This window comes from Camelina sativa, chromosome 2 (assembly GCF_030686135.1).
Source record: "Camelina sativa cultivar CO46 ecotype springtype chromosome 2, ASM3068613v1".
NCBI lineage: Eukaryota > Viridiplantae > Streptophyta > Magnoliopsida > Brassicales > Brassicaceae > Camelina > Camelina sativa.
Genome location: NC_141881.1, coordinates 31,033,870 through 31,049,109, shown reverse-complemented (window position 1 = coordinate 31,049,109; position 15,240 = coordinate 31,033,870). Strand labels below are relative to the sequence as shown.

At 33.9% G+C, this 15,240-nt stretch overlaps 4 protein-coding genes, 1 long non-coding RNA gene, 1 other non-coding gene and 2 pseudogenes across 9 annotated transcripts; 5 read left to right on the top strand and 3 right to left on the bottom strand.

Moving 5' to 3' along the window:
* Window positions 1–143: 143 nt before the first annotated feature.
* Window positions 144–1,002, bottom strand: LOC104744378 (uncharacterized). Its single transcript, XR_760636.3, has 2 exons — window positions 855–1,002; window positions 144–501 (listed from the first exon to the last, which is right to left on the bottom strand). It is a non-coding gene; the product is annotated as an uncharacterized LOC104744378 (long non-coding RNA).
* Window positions 1,003–2,046: 1,044 nt separating this feature from the next.
* On the bottom strand, window positions 2,047–3,044 carry LOC104744373 (phytosulfokines 5). The gene is made up of 2 exons (XM_019238895.2): window positions 2,620–3,044; window positions 2,047–2,355 (listed from the first exon to the last, which is right to left on the bottom strand). The coding sequence occupies exons 1-2, from the start codon at window positions 2,734–2,736 to the stop codon at window positions 2,239–2,241; spliced, it is 234 nt and encodes a 77-aa protein (XP_019094440.1). The 5' UTR covers window positions 2,737–3,044; the 3' UTR covers window positions 2,047–2,238.
* A 2,638-nt stretch (window positions 3,045–5,682) lies between these two features.
* Window positions 5,683–6,504, top strand: LOC104744364 (uncharacterized). Its single transcript, XM_010465410.2, has one exon. It carries the CDS (start codon window positions 5,758–5,760, stop codon window positions 6,373–6,375), a length of 618 nt encoding a protein of 205 aa, XP_010463712.1. The 5' UTR covers window positions 5,683–5,757; the 3' UTR covers window positions 6,376–6,504.
* A 2,043-nt stretch (window positions 6,505–8,547) lies between these two features.
* LOC104744337 (protein arginine N-methyltransferase 2) lies at window positions 8,548–11,291 on the top strand. 4 transcript variants are annotated; one of them, XM_010465373.2, is made up of 2 exons: window positions 8,548–9,796; window positions 10,104–11,291. In XM_010465373.2, the coding sequence occupies exon 2, from the start codon at window positions 10,127–10,129 to the stop codon at window positions 11,102–11,104; it is 978 nt and encodes a 325-aa protein (XP_010463675.1). In that variant the 5' UTR covers window positions 8,548–9,796; window positions 10,104–10,126; the 3' UTR covers window positions 11,105–11,291. The 4 variants fall into 4 exon arrangements, with proteins under 4 accessions (XP_010463675.1, XP_010463692.1, XP_010463684.1 ...); XM_010465390.3 differs by having other exon boundaries at window positions 9,746–9,952; XM_010465382.3 differs by having other exon boundaries at window positions 9,753–9,976.
* On the top strand, window positions 8,629–8,727 carry LOC147949372 (small nucleolar RNA snoR8a; annotated as a pseudogene).
* On the top strand, window positions 9,886–9,993 carry LOC147949371 (small nucleolar RNA snoR126). The gene has a single exon (XR_015586422.1). It is a non-coding gene; the product is annotated as a small nucleolar RNA snoR126 (small nucleolar RNA).
* A 240-nt stretch (window positions 11,292–11,531) lies between the features above and the next one.
* Window positions 11,532–12,870, bottom strand: LOC109127162 (F-box protein At5g65850 pseudogene; annotated as a pseudogene).
* Window positions 12,871–12,954: 84 nt separating this feature from the next.
* On the top strand, window positions 12,955–15,015 carry LOC104744328 (thioredoxin-like protein AAED1, chloroplastic). Its single transcript, XM_010465362.3, has 7 exons — window positions 12,955–13,393; window positions 13,491–13,537; window positions 13,638–13,752; window positions 14,267–14,311; window positions 14,405–14,464; window positions 14,556–14,651; window positions 14,759–15,015. The coding sequence occupies exons 1-7, from the start codon at window positions 13,079–13,081 to the stop codon at window positions 14,876–14,878; spliced, it is 798 nt and encodes a 265-aa protein (XP_010463664.1). The 5' UTR covers window positions 12,955–13,078; the 3' UTR covers window positions 14,879–15,015.
* Window positions 15,016–15,240: the final 225 nt, after the last annotated feature.

Sequence of the window (15,240 nt, the reverse complement as noted above, 5' to 3'; positions counted from 1 at the left end):
TGAGACTATGACATGTGGTCGGTCGACATTTGCCAAGTTAGAATGGTGTTTACACCACTTTTTAAGATTCTATTGTTCAAATTAGAATGGTGTTTATATCATCATCTTTAAGATCCTAGAGTTCGACTTGCTCCAAGTGAGAATGATTAAGGAAGGATGTGCTTCTTAGGGTTTTATTATTCTCTTTGAGTTTGCAAAAAACGTGAAATACAAGGCACTTACTACATTGTTACACTTTGTTTGTATGCATCGCATCGCCTCCTAGAACAATAAATTAACATTGTGTTTCCTTGCAAACATTTGTCCAAGCTCTTCTTAGTTTATGGTCCGTGATTTACATTAAACATCCCAAAAATATTTTAGGGAGATTATGAAGAATCTGAACTCTTTTCAGTGGCGGCTTCCTTTGCAGCAACAGCAGCTTCTTCTCCTTCCAGCTTCTCCTTCCAGTATTGATCAAGCGGAGGCCCAAATATTGCTTTCCCTGAAACCACTCCAATCCTACAATGCAACAAACAAACCAACCTCTCTTTTCATATTGATCTCTGCTTCACACATTGTAATTAATGACTTTGTTCAGGTTAACAAATTTCAGGAGATCTAACAATTTGGGATTTTGATTAAGCCAAATTCACAAAAATCCTTATCTAATATGCTAAAAATTGAAGTCTGATCCTCAAAAATTATCTCGCATTCTACTAATGTGTAGAATAATATATGCTCAGATCGATTCTAATAAGTAACTAAGTCCAAAACTGAGTAATCTAAAAAGCGAATAAGCAGAACCAGATCTTCTTCACTCAAGAAACCAATCAAGATTTTAGATTATTGCCTAAGTAAAGATGAATACTTACACAACTGCTCCGATCACCATCGGTAAAGACAGAAACCTGTTCCTCCGAAACATTTTACAAAAGAACGATAGAAGTCGCCGTCGCTTAAGCTAATCTTCCGGTCGCCGCCGTTCGCGACGAATCTTTATAAGTAAGGGTTTCCAGATTTGAGTTTATGGCAATGCCAACTAATTAATATTATGGGCTTGGCCCAACATTTTGGCCCATCAAAAAGCCTTCTTTCTTTTGTCAACGCCCTTTACTGTTACACGAGGGAAAAAAAGAAGAAACGGGACCAAAATACATAAATTGTCACCAACTCTTCTTATTTTTTTCTTTTTCAAGTTTTTCTCCATTTTATAAAAAAACTTGTGATCTGATTTTGACCACTTTCCAAAACTCTCTATACATGACTTTGTAGTATTTGTACTATTAAATTCTCTAAAAAAATTATGTATCACCTTACAAAATTTTTAACTTCAACATATGTTTTGAGAAAACAAGTTCTTTATTAAAGTTGAGTATTGCATGGGTGAATAATTGTGTTTATGTCTATGTCATTGATCTGGGGAGTTAATGCGAAGTTCGTAGTTATACTCCCTCTGTATCATAATAGATGATGTTTTAGGATTTTTACATGAATCAAGAAAAACATTTATTATTTAACAATAAGTGTATTATTTATTTATAATATTATATTTTTATAATTATTAACCAATAGTATTTCATCAAACTCTTAAATTTTCATTTAATGATTCTTGAACTTTGCAATTTCTTAGCATTAATTGATAAAAGTATACAGAAAATCATCTATTATGATACAAAATAAAATCCTACAACATCATCTATTCTGATACAGAGGGATTATTTTTTAACATCCACACATAATCCCCAGAGCATATATGTCTCTATTTTACATTTATAGATGCAGCTGTGTCTTTATTTGATAGGTGGTGGTATGCGTTTATTATCTTTAATGCGTGTGTGTGAGGTATGAGAGGAACTGGTGCTATCACTCTCTATGAGGGTATTTAATTTTCGCAAAACAAAAAAGTCAGCTTCTTTAATTTAAGACTGAAAACAAAATAGGAATAAAAATGACATGGGATGAGACTAATTTGCTTGTGTGGTCTGCAAAACTGCAAGACGACTCTTAAACTAATTATCGAATCTTTTGGTATGAACGAAGAAAGAAAAAAAAAACTTAGTACAATATATAACTGATTTATTTTATACGCATATATTTTCAGATTAAGTGACAAAGATACAATCAAGTGTATATATGTGAAGTAATTTCGTTTATAATTTAAGAAAGTACAAAGTGCAACAATAGCAAGAAGATAGATATGTATATGGACTGATCATTATTAATCCAACAATATATTCATAACAACGTAATCATATTTTAAGGACTGTGGTTTTGAGTGTAGATGTAATCAGTGTGAGCAACTAAAGTTCTTCGTATCAAGACGCACTCTTCTTCTCCAACACCTTCACAGTATTCTTCTCCTTGTTCTAATTTCTGTACATAACATAAAATATACGCACGTGACGGAAATGTTAGTCTCGATAAAAAAATTTCTATCTTGGTGATTATATAATTAATCTTGAGCTGAAAGCCTGAAACTCATATCAATCCTCAAAACTTTTAGAAAAGTTGGATACTTGGATATTCTTGCCAGTAAAGTTTATTTTAAGTCATTTTCTTAATTATTTCATTATATATACATACACACTATTTAACACACACACACATATATTATACACCATGAGAATTAGGTTAGACCTTGATCGAGATTTCTTCCGGAGAAACTGAGGTTGGATTGATTCGGGCTGAAGTGTATGTTAGCGTGGAGCAGATAAGAAGAGCGATGAAGAAGAAGGAAATATTGAACTTAGCCATTTTTTTATATGACTAACTATTATACAATAACTTCTTGTTATAAGTAATATATATGAAGGAGGAGAGATCAAATATATTGAGAGCGGTAGTAAATTAAGATGAAGAGAAGATATATGAGAGTTAAGTAAAGTTATATAATTGAGGCGTATTTATAGAGAAAACATGAGATGAGATAAAAAGTTCAGCAACAACGTGAGCCATATAATCTTTTGAGTTTGAGTAAGTGAACGTCATGAAACCATTACCATACCGAACACGCACATGTATATTATTATCTAAATTTGTGTATAATAAATTTTAAAAGTAGACTAGCGAAATCATTTCCAATGAGAGTATGTTTTGTAATCAGTAGTCTGTATTTGGTTGGTTATAATAACTTATAAGTAATCAGTAGTCTGTTTTTGTGAAATTGATCAATATGGGGGAGTACTCAACTACATTTTAACCTTATTATCTATTTATATCAATATATCATCGTCATATAATAAATTTTTATCCTAATGTTGAAAAGAAGTTGGTGACGGATGTACCTGTATACTGAGAATCTCCCAAAGTTCTCACGTGAAGTTAACTGCAAGAAGTTTGGTTTTAATTTACATATTTTCTTGTGGTACATTATTCTTTCTGTTTTTGAATTTATCTGGTTAAGTGAATATAAAAGTGGGGATTTTGTACTGTTTACTAATTTGTCGTTGTGTTTAATTTATGGTTTTATGTATACTGTGAAGTGTGAATGGTCCTACGCTTTATATATGCGGCCTGTGGCATACCCATTGCAATCAAAGTTATGATAAGAGCAAAGAGACAGATAAAATACTGCTTTGTGTTTGACGTTTTCAACCATGTATATATTTACTTTGTGAAATAGTCTTTGATATGTAGTGCGAATGATCATCAGCTACAGTTATCTGAAATCATGCATGTTCACTTTTCTAAGAAAATGGTTGATACAAATAATTAAGAAGCGTCCATCATAATGAAAATAACACTTCCCCGCATGCGGCATGCCACAACACATTCTCCAAAACAAAAAGTCTGGTCAATAAAAGAGGGAAATAGGGTTCCGCAAGAAAGATTCGTTTCAAACATAACATGTAGATTATTTAGTTCTATCCACACACCGGTACGGCCGGGCACCATCATATATGGTTATAAGCCTTATTCAGTTCCTTTCAGTTGACTTTTGTTTTTGTAATGTTGTTTCTTGTGTAAATCAAGATTAATAGATTTGATCATATCAGACAACATCAGTGGACTATATATATTATAGGCCTCCGATCCATCAAACATGGGCCTATCTTCTACTCTATTATATGATTTAGGTTTTCGGCCAATTTCAGAACAGCTTGGCTTTTTTTTTCTTTCTTTTCAAATTCTTGTTATCTTTCCCTGTAATGTCACGAGCATATACACTGGTCGAAGGCGAGTCAATAAGCTAACTAGCTAAGGGTCTAATTTAGTTGTTAACTTTTTAATTTGCAAGTTTGTGACCATTTAAAATTATAATAAGTATTAATTTTGATTACTTAATAGTTATAATAATAGTGAAAAGATATATATTATACATATTTGTCATGCTTTTTTTTTCTGAAAATTTTGCAGTTTGCGGCGGGTACGTAGGGCAGCTTTGAACGCGATCTTTGCCCTTAAGAAAACTACCTTCAATAATATTCTTCTTTTTTATTCAAAGAAAATTTTGGTTTGTTATTCCAAAATCACGCTTTTAGTTAGTTAATATATATAGTTGTTTTTTTTTTTGTATAATCAAAAGTCGTAATACCTTATAATAATAACGTAGAAGATATACCATAATTAACAAATCCACTATATATACTGTGATCTCACGGACCGGTTTCAAAGTATATATGAACGGAAACATATAATTTTCATGCTTCATGCATGCGACATATTGAGTTTTTTTTTTCTTTTCATTCTGCTGGACTAAGATTAAAACATGTTAATTTTTTTTTTTCTTATGATTTGTCTATATAGAAGTCAAGAACCAATTTATATCGTCCGTCAAAAACTTTTTAAAGTGCTAAAAGAAACTTTATGTAATTATTAATGCATAAAGTAGGAACAAACCACATGGCTGCTGTCAATTTCTAAAGAAGTAATTGAATTGGGCTATGAATAGAAAAAAGAAAGCGAGCGAAAGTATAGACTAGCAGCTCAACATCAATTTAATTGAGGAACTTATTTCGTTAATATGGTTTCCACTTTCCAACTACAGCTCCGCACATTAACCACTATGAACACAAATTTGGAATCGTTCATTCCGTTCTATATCAAATTATTCGGCTAACCATATATTTTTTCTTCAGTTAAATTAAAGATGACGAACAAAATTTAAATCTTCGGTATTTTTTAAATTCAATGTTTTATTGGCATTCAAACAATCTAGAAGATAAAAATGTATTTCCACTATGAAAAAGCTGTTATCTAAACAAAAAGCAAAACTTGTTTTATCCGCTCATAAAAATCTATTATTACTGGCAGATGGGTCGATCATTTTTTTCATATTTTGTAGTGTATGTTATATATGTCAAAGCACACATCAATACGTCACTAATTGTCAAATAAATCACATAACTAACTAAGTATTTGCAACTTTTACATCTTTTTTTTTTGTTCATTCTTGTTTGGTCTGCGACTTTTTTACAAGTATTTTGGAACCGAATATTCGGAATAAAGTATTACATGTGTAATGACCGAGAATGATAAAGACCGGCGGCTCAGCTTACCACTAATCCCATAATGACACACATGTTCTTACTCTATCTCTCTTTATTTTTTTTTCTGGAACAATGTAAAGGTGAAATAAGCAAACACTGGAAACAAGAACTTTCATAAGATAATGACGAAACTAACCTCCGGTTATGAGTCCGTCCGTCCATATAAATATCGACCTCCTACAATGCAATTCTTCCCTTTTCCCCTTCTACCCTCTCTCACTTGTAAATTTTTTGAGATATTAATAATTTTGTCCTTCCGGTTTAAATTTTGAGAAATTTTGTCACTATGTCTACTATTTCTCCGGTTCTTTCATCTGAACCGATTCTTTCCAATCAATTACCGGCTTGGGAAACTGGATTCACTTCATGGGGCGAAGAATCCGATCTTTTCTCCATCTTCAATTCACCGGTTAGTCCCATGGAAATAAATCCCGGTTTAGATAAAACAAACCCAAGTCAAATTCAGAACCAACGCTATTCCAGTCCGGGTTTGAAAGATAAACAACCCTTGCACCATACTAGCTCCAACGGTGTCTCTTCGGATAAAGACGAGCGGCGAAAGAAACGAAAATTATCAAACCGAAAATCAGCGCAACGGTCGAGGATCAAGAAACAAAAACACTTAGAAGATGTGAGAAGCAAACTTAACCAGCTCAAATTCGAAAACCGAGAACTGGATAACCGGCGCCGGTACGTTTTGTACCATTGCGAACGTATAAAGATGGAAAACGATCGTCTACGGTTAGAACACCATGCTCTCCACGAGAAGCTCTTGAACTTACGACAAGCTTTGGTCATGCGTCAAATCCAACAGAACTCAACGTGCGCTACGTGGTCGTGTGTTAATAGTACCATTGTAACGGTCAACCGAAATCCTTCGATGATGAGAGACCATGTAATCTAAGATTTGCAAAACACAACTAGTATGCATCATCTTTTTACACCTAAACGAAACATTTATATGATGATGAGTCTTCTCCGTTTCTTTTGTAAATAAATGTCTAGTATAAATATCATATATTCATATGGTGTAGTTTTATGAGGGAAATCATTATATGTTATACAAATCTTTCTCTTTTTTTTATTTATTTTATAATTGAAATATAATATCGATCATAGTAAAATAACCACTTATCACTTAATTCGCCTCAGCTTAAAAAAAAACAACAAAAGTGTTAATTCTAGAAATATGGCATTATTTGTAATATGTAAGTGGTTCAAATTGAATAGCATGTTGCTTTCCGGAACAAATACCAAAATACTAGGTACTATCCCGCGGAAAACCGCGGGCTGAACTTTTTTTAATGAAAATTTGTAATAATTTATTTTGTTATTATGTTATTTATAATGGTATTTGATTAAAAATTTGTTTCTTATATTATAATTTTTGTATTTTAAAAATGTTTATTGATAACTTGTCAATAAAACATTTGCATTTAATGAATAAAATTGTTTAAACTTTTGTCAATCAAATGAATACCTTGTTATAGTTATGAAGTAACTAAAAATAACTAACATGTAAAATAGAGCAACTAAATCTTATCTGTTAATTTGTTTTTAGTACGATTTAGTTTTGATTTTAATAGATTTTTTTTATTTTACTTTTCTACAATTTATTTTATTTGATGTGTCTCCTATTTTTGTTTTTAATTAGTTATATTTAATTAATTAATTAATCTTAATTAAGTTTTTCTAATGGCATTAAATGTAATGTTTTACATATTGTAAGATTAGTTTTATATTTGTACTTCTCAATTAATATAGTAGGATGTGATCTTTAGTCAATTTCGATTGTTTTAATATTTTTTTTTTTAAGTTTTTAACACGTCCAAAACTATGCACGCATAATATCTTGTCTTAATTTTTAATTCTGGATATTGATTTTGAATGTTTAGTTAGGATTTATAATTTATATTAGAATATCAAATTTGTCACATAGCAATTTAAAAAATAGTTTGGAGTCTTCGAGACAGCGTCGCCATCCCTATCCTATAAGCTTTATTAAAGCTTTGAGTGCATTGCATATGTTTCATTTTTACTAGCCATAGCGATTCACATGCTTTATTAATGCGCAATGCATACGAATTTTCTCTTTTTTTGCTAATGTATACGAATTTTAACATGTGGATTGTTTACTTTTATTTCTTACAAAGTTAGGAGATCAAAGATAGCGATGGTTTGTGACTTCATCGGCCATGTCTTGATTGATTAGGCGCTATCTTTGAAAGCTGAACTCATCGTCATGTACTTATAAGCTACATGCATGTTAAAAAAAGTAAAAAATTATGTATACTTTATATTTTCTGGTATACAAAAAGTCTCTTCTAAAATATTACATATAATTTCAGATTTCATATACTAAATATTTTTGTATACTTATTAAAACATTTTTTTTTTTTTTTTTTTTTTGCATGGACGTTTGATTTTCAAGAAAACATTTGTCGTACAAGCATTTATTTGATGAATTTTAAAACAGTGAATATATATGCCTGTTAATTATGCTGAAATGAAAGAGTGAACTGTAGCCACACAGCATCACTTCAACGTGTTCTAGTCTTAGTATCGGTTCAATCGATTAATAGCTTATGTGTGGTTGATTGCATATAACAAAAACAATTACTTTAAATGGATCATCAAAAAATCAAGACAAGTGTTTGATAATATAAGTTGTTTTTTGAAAGCTGCATGTTTTTCCTAATAATTTGCTTGTAGTCATGCTGCAAATCGTGTATATAACGTTTTAATACAATTAGGTGTCTCCTGCACCTGCACGTAACCAATATAAAAACCTAACTTTCTACAAACAATTTTGCTTCATTAAACAAAGTATCGTCAGCATTCAAATAGTACAACTCTGAACTAATGAAGGCCCATCATAGCTGCAGGCCTATTTATGTACAAGTTCATACAATTATAAGCGTATAATTAGCCCAATGAAACCCTAGCTCACGACTCGAATCACCCTTGGGTAATATATATAGTAGACACTAATCACTTATATCTGTAAAACACTCACCCAGCCACACATAACATAACTCTACGCCTCCTTAGAAAAAATTTTCTTTTAGTTCGTCCCTTTTTTTTTTTTTTTTTTTTTTTTTTTAATTTTTATTTTGGTTTGTGATTTGATTTTGTCAAAATTTTGATTGGAGAAGAGAAGAGAGCGGTGATTATAAACAATAAGAATTAAAAATTCTGATCTGCTCAGTTTCTGGGCATGATAGACTCATTATACACCCATAGAATATGAGCTCTCTTCTCTAATATCTATATTTTGTTTTTTCCAAATTTTTTTTATCAGTTCCGTTTTAGTTTTGTTGTTAGCTGTACATATAAAGGCGAGTTTTGATTTGTTTGGCCAATGATCTGCAAAACCCACTATCTATTACAGATGGAAGAAAGTGAAATCGGGTCATGATGCATCTTTTGAGCTGATACATCTTTTGAGTAGATACATCTCGACTCGGAATCACTTTCTTCCATCCATAATGACAACTTTATGGGAACAAGTGAAAGATTTATGAACTTACCGTAGCCAAGAAGACATGTCTTGTGGGTTTGGCTAATGATCCATTACAAATGGAAGAAGTGAAGCGGCTCATGATGTACCACGAGTCGGTTCATTTGATTCCATTTGTAATGGCAAGTCAATAACATCTAAGCATTTGGATATTTTATTAAGTCCCAAAAGAGCAATGGACTTTAAAGGACATTTGTCAAAATTGTTTACTGGTTCACCGTCCATATGCCTCATGTGTCTTACTGACAAGACTATGATTACTTACTCGATTAAGTCTGGCCGAGATTCCTATAACTTAATACTCAAACCTGAACTTTAGTGTCCCTAACGTCACGAAATAAGTTCCTTTGGTAAAAAGTGTGGAACAAGTTCCTGTATTAAACAAAGTGATTTAACATTGCTATCTTTAAATTATTAAAAAATATGGAAGTGACGTAACATTGCTATCATCGTGACGTAACATTGCTCTTTAAACTATAAAAAAGATGGAGTTTCTGTCATTCTCATTCCAATTTTATCGATTGTGTGGGACAAAATCAGGTCTTAATCTTGTGGTATAATGGAGTCATGGATTTATATTGAATGATTCATTTTCCATTATGATGCTGAAGTTGGCTGGATCTATATTGTCCAGAAATAAGCCCATTAAAGTACCAACTTAAATCAGTCATAAGCCCATAAAGGTCCAATCAAACCCTAACTCTAATTTCGCCGACACATTTATATATATATATAAACTCGCCAAATAGACACCACTTTTTATTTCGCATTCTCTCCCTCGAGTCCACCACTCTGCATCAAAAAGGCAAAGTAACCCACAACTTCATCTTCTCAATGTCTATTTCTTGTCAATTTTTAATTCCGTTTCATCATCTTCCACATTCCTGTTTATTAAGGCGGTGATGACAACAACATTTCTCGATGCTGAAACTTACTCGAGTGACCTAAAATAAAAACTCTTGTAATGTTTCATGATGCTTCTTTTGTGCGTGTCTGAGCCTTAAAAATACCTTCTTTTTTGAATTTGATTTTGCTTCTCATAGATCCTAACTTATGCTCTACAAATTTTGTATTTCAATTTCTAATTAAATGTTTTGCTTCGTTTTGTTCAGACGGCTTCACACAATCAAAGCCCATGGAAGAAGCAGATCAGCTATGTTTAGCTGCTAAATCCAACGACTTGAAAAAGGTCCAAACTTTAATAAACTCCGGAGCCGACGTCACACATTTCGACAACGATGGTCTAACTCCGTTAATGCACGCCGCTAAAATCGGAAACGCAGAGATAGTAACGGCGTTACTCGAAGCCGGAGCTCCGTGGAACGCTTTAACTCCGTCGAATCTCTCAGCAGGAGACTTCGCCATGGAAGAAGGACACCAAGAAGCCTTTGATCTTCTTCTCAAAACGGGGATCCAATCAGAGCTAATCTTAGGAACAATCGCAAGAAACCAAACCAAGAAGGAGTACTCTAACCAAGAGTATCTTCAAGATCGTGTTAGTTTCAGTGAAGACAAGATCATGGATAGTGAAAGCAAAGGTGTGATGATGGCTTGGGAAAAACCATTAATGGAAGCTCACGCTAAAGCGATTTGTATCAGCGGTGGTCACATTTTAAACGTTGGATTCGGTATGGGACTTGTGGATACAGCGATACAACAGTATGGTCCGAGTAAACACACGATCATCGAAGCTCATCCTGAGGTGTATAAGCGTATGATTGAATCTGGTTGGGGAGAGAAAGAGAATGTGGAGATTGTTTTTGGAAGGTGGCAAGATGTTCTTGATAAGCTTGATGATCGTTTTGATGGGATCTTTTTTGATACTTATGGAGAGTATTATGAAGATTTGAGAGAGTTTCATCAGAATCTTCCCAAGTTGTTGAAGCCTGATGGGGTTTATTCGTATTTCAATGGGTTTTGTGGGAGTAATGCGTTTTTTCATGTGGTGTATTGCAATTTGGTGACTTTGGAGATTGAGAATTTAGGGTTTAGCACTCAGTTGATTCCATTGCCGGTTAAGGATTGCCTTGGGGATGATGTTTGGGAAGGTGTCAAGCAAAAGTATTGGCAGCTTGATACTTATTATCTCCCTGTTTGTCAGTTTAGTGACTGAACCAAGTTTTGTTAAATTTATAGCAAACTTTGTGATATTTTGTTGTACTTTTTTTTTTACTCGTTAAGCTAAATTTTTGTCAACATTACTGATAATTTTGTGAGTTTAGTTGTCACTGAATCGAAGTAGAATCTGTGTTAGACTCATTTTTATTGACGATCCTATATAATTTATGGTGTTGTGTACATCTACAAAATTTTCAGACATGTATGTTTGCCAACCTACATTTTATTGACAACCATATGTTGAACCCACCAAAGATAATGTACCTCTGTTTTGAGTATATAGCTTGGGGAGTATCTTGTTTAGCAGATTACATTTTGTTAGCAATTTCAGAAAATTATTTGTGAATCAATGCTATTTTTTGGATCAAAACCTAACATACACCCAAAATCAGAGTACAATGATCATCCCATACATCAGAATCTTCTGACGAACTTGAATCTTTAACATTAACATACATCCAAAACAGTAATAAGATCCCATACATCAGAATCTTCCGAAGTTGTTGAATCCTAATATTAACATACATCCAAAAAGATAAGAACAGTAATAAGATCCCATAGCCATGAGAATAGGAGCCAAGAGCACGGACTAGCTCTGTTACAAAATATCTCAAAGAAACAAAAAAAATCCTAACTAAAACATAAGGATAGGCTTAACGTTTTCTACATGGTCCAAATAGGTGGATACTTTGTGATCGTGAAGCACTTTCATTCCTCGTATCACAGCTCTTCTCATCGTTTGTTTCTCGATATTGAAGTAGAAGACATAGAAAGGCACAGTATAAAAGCACCGCGACAACATAATTTCATTTCGACAACATAATATGTACGTATGCTTAATACATTCTTGCTTTTCCACATCTTGTAGAACCCACAATTCGATGCTTTCACTTGTTCTTTTAACAAAACGACGCTAATTTACCATTGTAGTTGATCAGAGTTCCATCATGTGCTGCTTTAATAAAATCTCTCATGGCTGTAATAAACCTAAACTTCTCAGAGCTAACATCAAAGCAAACGATTATGTCATCCGTTGAAGAGATCTCGGTAGCTGGATAATAGAGAACACCGTTGATGCATATCTCAGATGACAATTGATCAATATCATGAGGCTTGGAACATTCAATCTCCAGTTCCTAAAGTTAGAACTAGCTGCTCATCATCTCCATAAGACAACAATACCTTGAACTGTTTCTCAATCGGTTCATACACTAAAAAGCTTCTAAACCCACTCCGCGTCGTCGGCTAGGATTACATATCACTCTTACCGTTTCATTTGTTTTTGTTTCCTCATATCTAAGACAAACCAAGCCATTGATAGGACGAGAGATGTGACAGGAAAAGGGGAAACTCACAAGAGAATCGGCGGACGAGTTCTTCTTATTTGGATTTTGATGTTGTGGTGACGAGAAGAAGAAGAGTTGGGAAGCGTTTCGGCAGATGAACAATAGTTGCGGGCGATGCACAGATCTGGTCAAGAACAACTCCGTGAAATCTGGACGGCTGATTAAAGAGCACCAAAGCTTCGACACGCAACGACAAGCCGCAAGAGATTTCGCCGGCAGTGTTGAGAGTATCGCCAAAACAAGATCAATTGGTATCTGCAATGAGTTTCCTTCTTCTCCATTCGGTCGAGGTCTTCGTTCGCTTACTGCTTATTATAAGACGATCTCCGTGACAACTCTCGGCCGTGTACTCATGGCGGATCATACACGGAAGACGAACAATTGGGGGCAAAGTGAGAAAAACCGAAAACAACATTGCAATTTTCGTATTTTGTTTTATTGGACTTGTATCTTTGAATTGGGCCTAAAATATAAAGATGGGCTCATTACTAAAACAAACGTCGGCATACTACTCGGTCCTTTCTTCGCCACGTGGGGTTCTAAATCTTATTCCTCTCGTCTCCTTCACTGTGCCATAAACCAAAACTAAAGTTCATAACTTTTTTGATTTCTGACTCTCACCAATGGCGATGCTCTCTCTACGATCTCCAAGTTCCATGCCACTCATTTCTTCCTCTGTTTCTCATAGATGCTCGAAACCCTTCTCTCAGTTACCATCATCTCCGATTGCTTCTGTTCCTTTTACCAGATTAAAATCCAATTACACTTCCGTTTCTCCGATCTTTAGACACCGCATGTTTTCCTCTAGAGCTGCCACTGGAGCCACCGATTCCATCCCTGATTACAGAGAAGATATCGGTGAGATTCTCGGCGATGTCTCCATCTTCACTGCTTCTGGCCAGCGTGTGCAATTCAGTGATCTCTGGGATCAGAACGATGTATGTTATAATCGAATCCATATAAAGATGACTTCTTTTGATTCTTTTTCAGATATTAGCGTTTGATGAATTGTGTGTTTTATATGTATATACTCAGGGAATCGCTGCTGTTGTGCTTTTGAGGCATTTCGGATGCGTTTGCTGGTAAATTGATTGATTGATTGATTGATTGATTTGTTGCAAGTGTTTAGTAGAACCACTGAACTGATAAATGAATTTGGTTTCTTTTTTTTTTATATGGAAGTTGGGAACTTGCTACTGCTTTGAAAGAGGCTAAACCGAGATTTGATGCAGCTGGTGTTAAATTGATAGCTGTTGGTGTTGGAACTCCTGATAAAGCTCGTATACTTGCTACTCGGGTATAGTATATAAATCTTTCTCCTTTTTCTTTAAAATATATAATTCCAACTTAGTAAGCTCATGGTGATGGATATGCTATTCTTGGTATCTACGTTATGTTAGCTTTGCATATCTAGTGTTTTTCCGCTCTGATGATATGTACCTCCAAATTCATGAGTCGAGGATGAGACCAAACCAAGTCTTTAGTGCTACAATTCATTAAAATAATTGTTTCTTGCTTGCTCTTTGTAAGCCTAATGTGAACATGAGAAGTGGGTGAGTGATCTAAGAGATACAGGGAAAATTTAGCTTGATGTCATCCTCCATTTAAGTATTCTCATCGCTTTATTATATACTGTACTTTTGGAGGCTCATTGCATTATATCAGAAATACCATAAACCGTAATAGCAAAGTTGCCAACTCTTTAGAGAAGTAGGAGTTTCTCCTGTGATGAATTCATAACGCATGCCAATACGTTATCGCTCAACAGAGATAGTGAGTCTAATTAATAGTAATGTTTTTCATTGTTTTAGTTACCTTTTCCCATGGAATGTCTCTATGCGGATCCTGAACGCAAGGTAAATTAAACGTACATACCTTGTTTTTCTAGATGTCTTTAATTTATGCTATGATAGTGATTGAATTTGAGATGGCTTTTCTTAAATATGCAGGCCTACGATGTTCTTGGATTATACTACGGTTTAGGCCGCACTTTCTTCAATCCAGCTAGTGTATGAACCACCTCTGACATTTTTTACCGTTTTGATTGTGTATATATATTGTTTCACTGTGAATTATTATTAAAAACTTCGATTATTGCAGAAAAAGGTATTCTCAAGATTTAAAGAGATTCGTGAAGCTACAAAGAATTACACCATAAAAGCCACTCCTGAAGACAGAAGCAGTGTGTTGCAACAGGTTCTTTTTTGTTTGTTTGTTTAGTTCTTCACTAGACAAGAATTTTTATAGATGAAGTTGTCTGTTTTTTTTTGGTTTGATCCTCAAGTTATGTCTCTTCTTCTCAGGGAGGTACGTTTGTATTCAGAGGCAAGAAGCTGTTGTACGGTCGAAAAGACGAAGGCACTGGAGATCATCCATCTCTCGATGATGTTATCAATATCTGCTGCAAAACCGCTGTTGCTTGAAACAGATTAATTTGTTTGTCCTAATACTTAAAATCACTGTATAGCTAGTGAAATAGTGTCTGTCTATATTTCTTATATTTTGGAATTTGGATAAAGTATCAACACAAAGAGCAATATATATGTCCCCAAGTCCAATCTTCTCCGCTCTTTTAGATTTTGACGATGTCGACAATTCATTGAAACCAAACCACACGTCTTTTCTAATGTAAGACAAGACAAGTGTTTGGTTTTGCTATTGGCATAAAAATTTGTCTTTTTGGTTAGTGCATAGAAAATGCGTTTGTTGTAATTATTTGAAACTCTGGCACGTTGGATATATTAGCACATTTTTTAAACAATATAAACAAAACATATCTGTACGT

Coding starts and splice junctions, on each gene's coding strand:
- LOC104744337 (XM_010465373.2), top strand. CDS start 10,127: ATGGAAGAAGCAGATCAGCTATGTTTAGCTGCTAAATCCAACGACTTG.
- LOC104744328 (XM_010465362.3), top strand. CDS start 13,079: ATGGCGATGCTCTCTCTACGATCTCCAAGTTCCATGCCACTCATTTCT. Junction 13,753..14,266: donor CTCGTATACTTGCTACTCGG/GTATAGTATATA, acceptor TCATTGTTTTAG/TTACCTTTTCCCATGGAATG. Junction 14,465..14,555: donor CTTTCTTCAATCCAGCTAGT/GTATGAACCACC, acceptor CGATTATTGCAG/AAAAAGGTATTCTCAAGATT.
- LOC104744373 (XM_019238895.2), bottom strand. CDS start 2,736: ATGGCTAAGTTCAATATTTCCTTCTTCTTCATCGCTCTTCTTATCTGC. Junction 2,356..2,619: donor CGGAAGAAATCTCGATCAAG/GTCTAACCTAAT, acceptor TGTTATGTACAG/AAATTAGAACAAGGAGAAGA.
- LOC104744364 (XM_010465410.2), top strand. CDS start 5,758: ATGTCTACTATTTCTCCGGTTCTTTCATCTGAACCGATTCTTTCCAAT.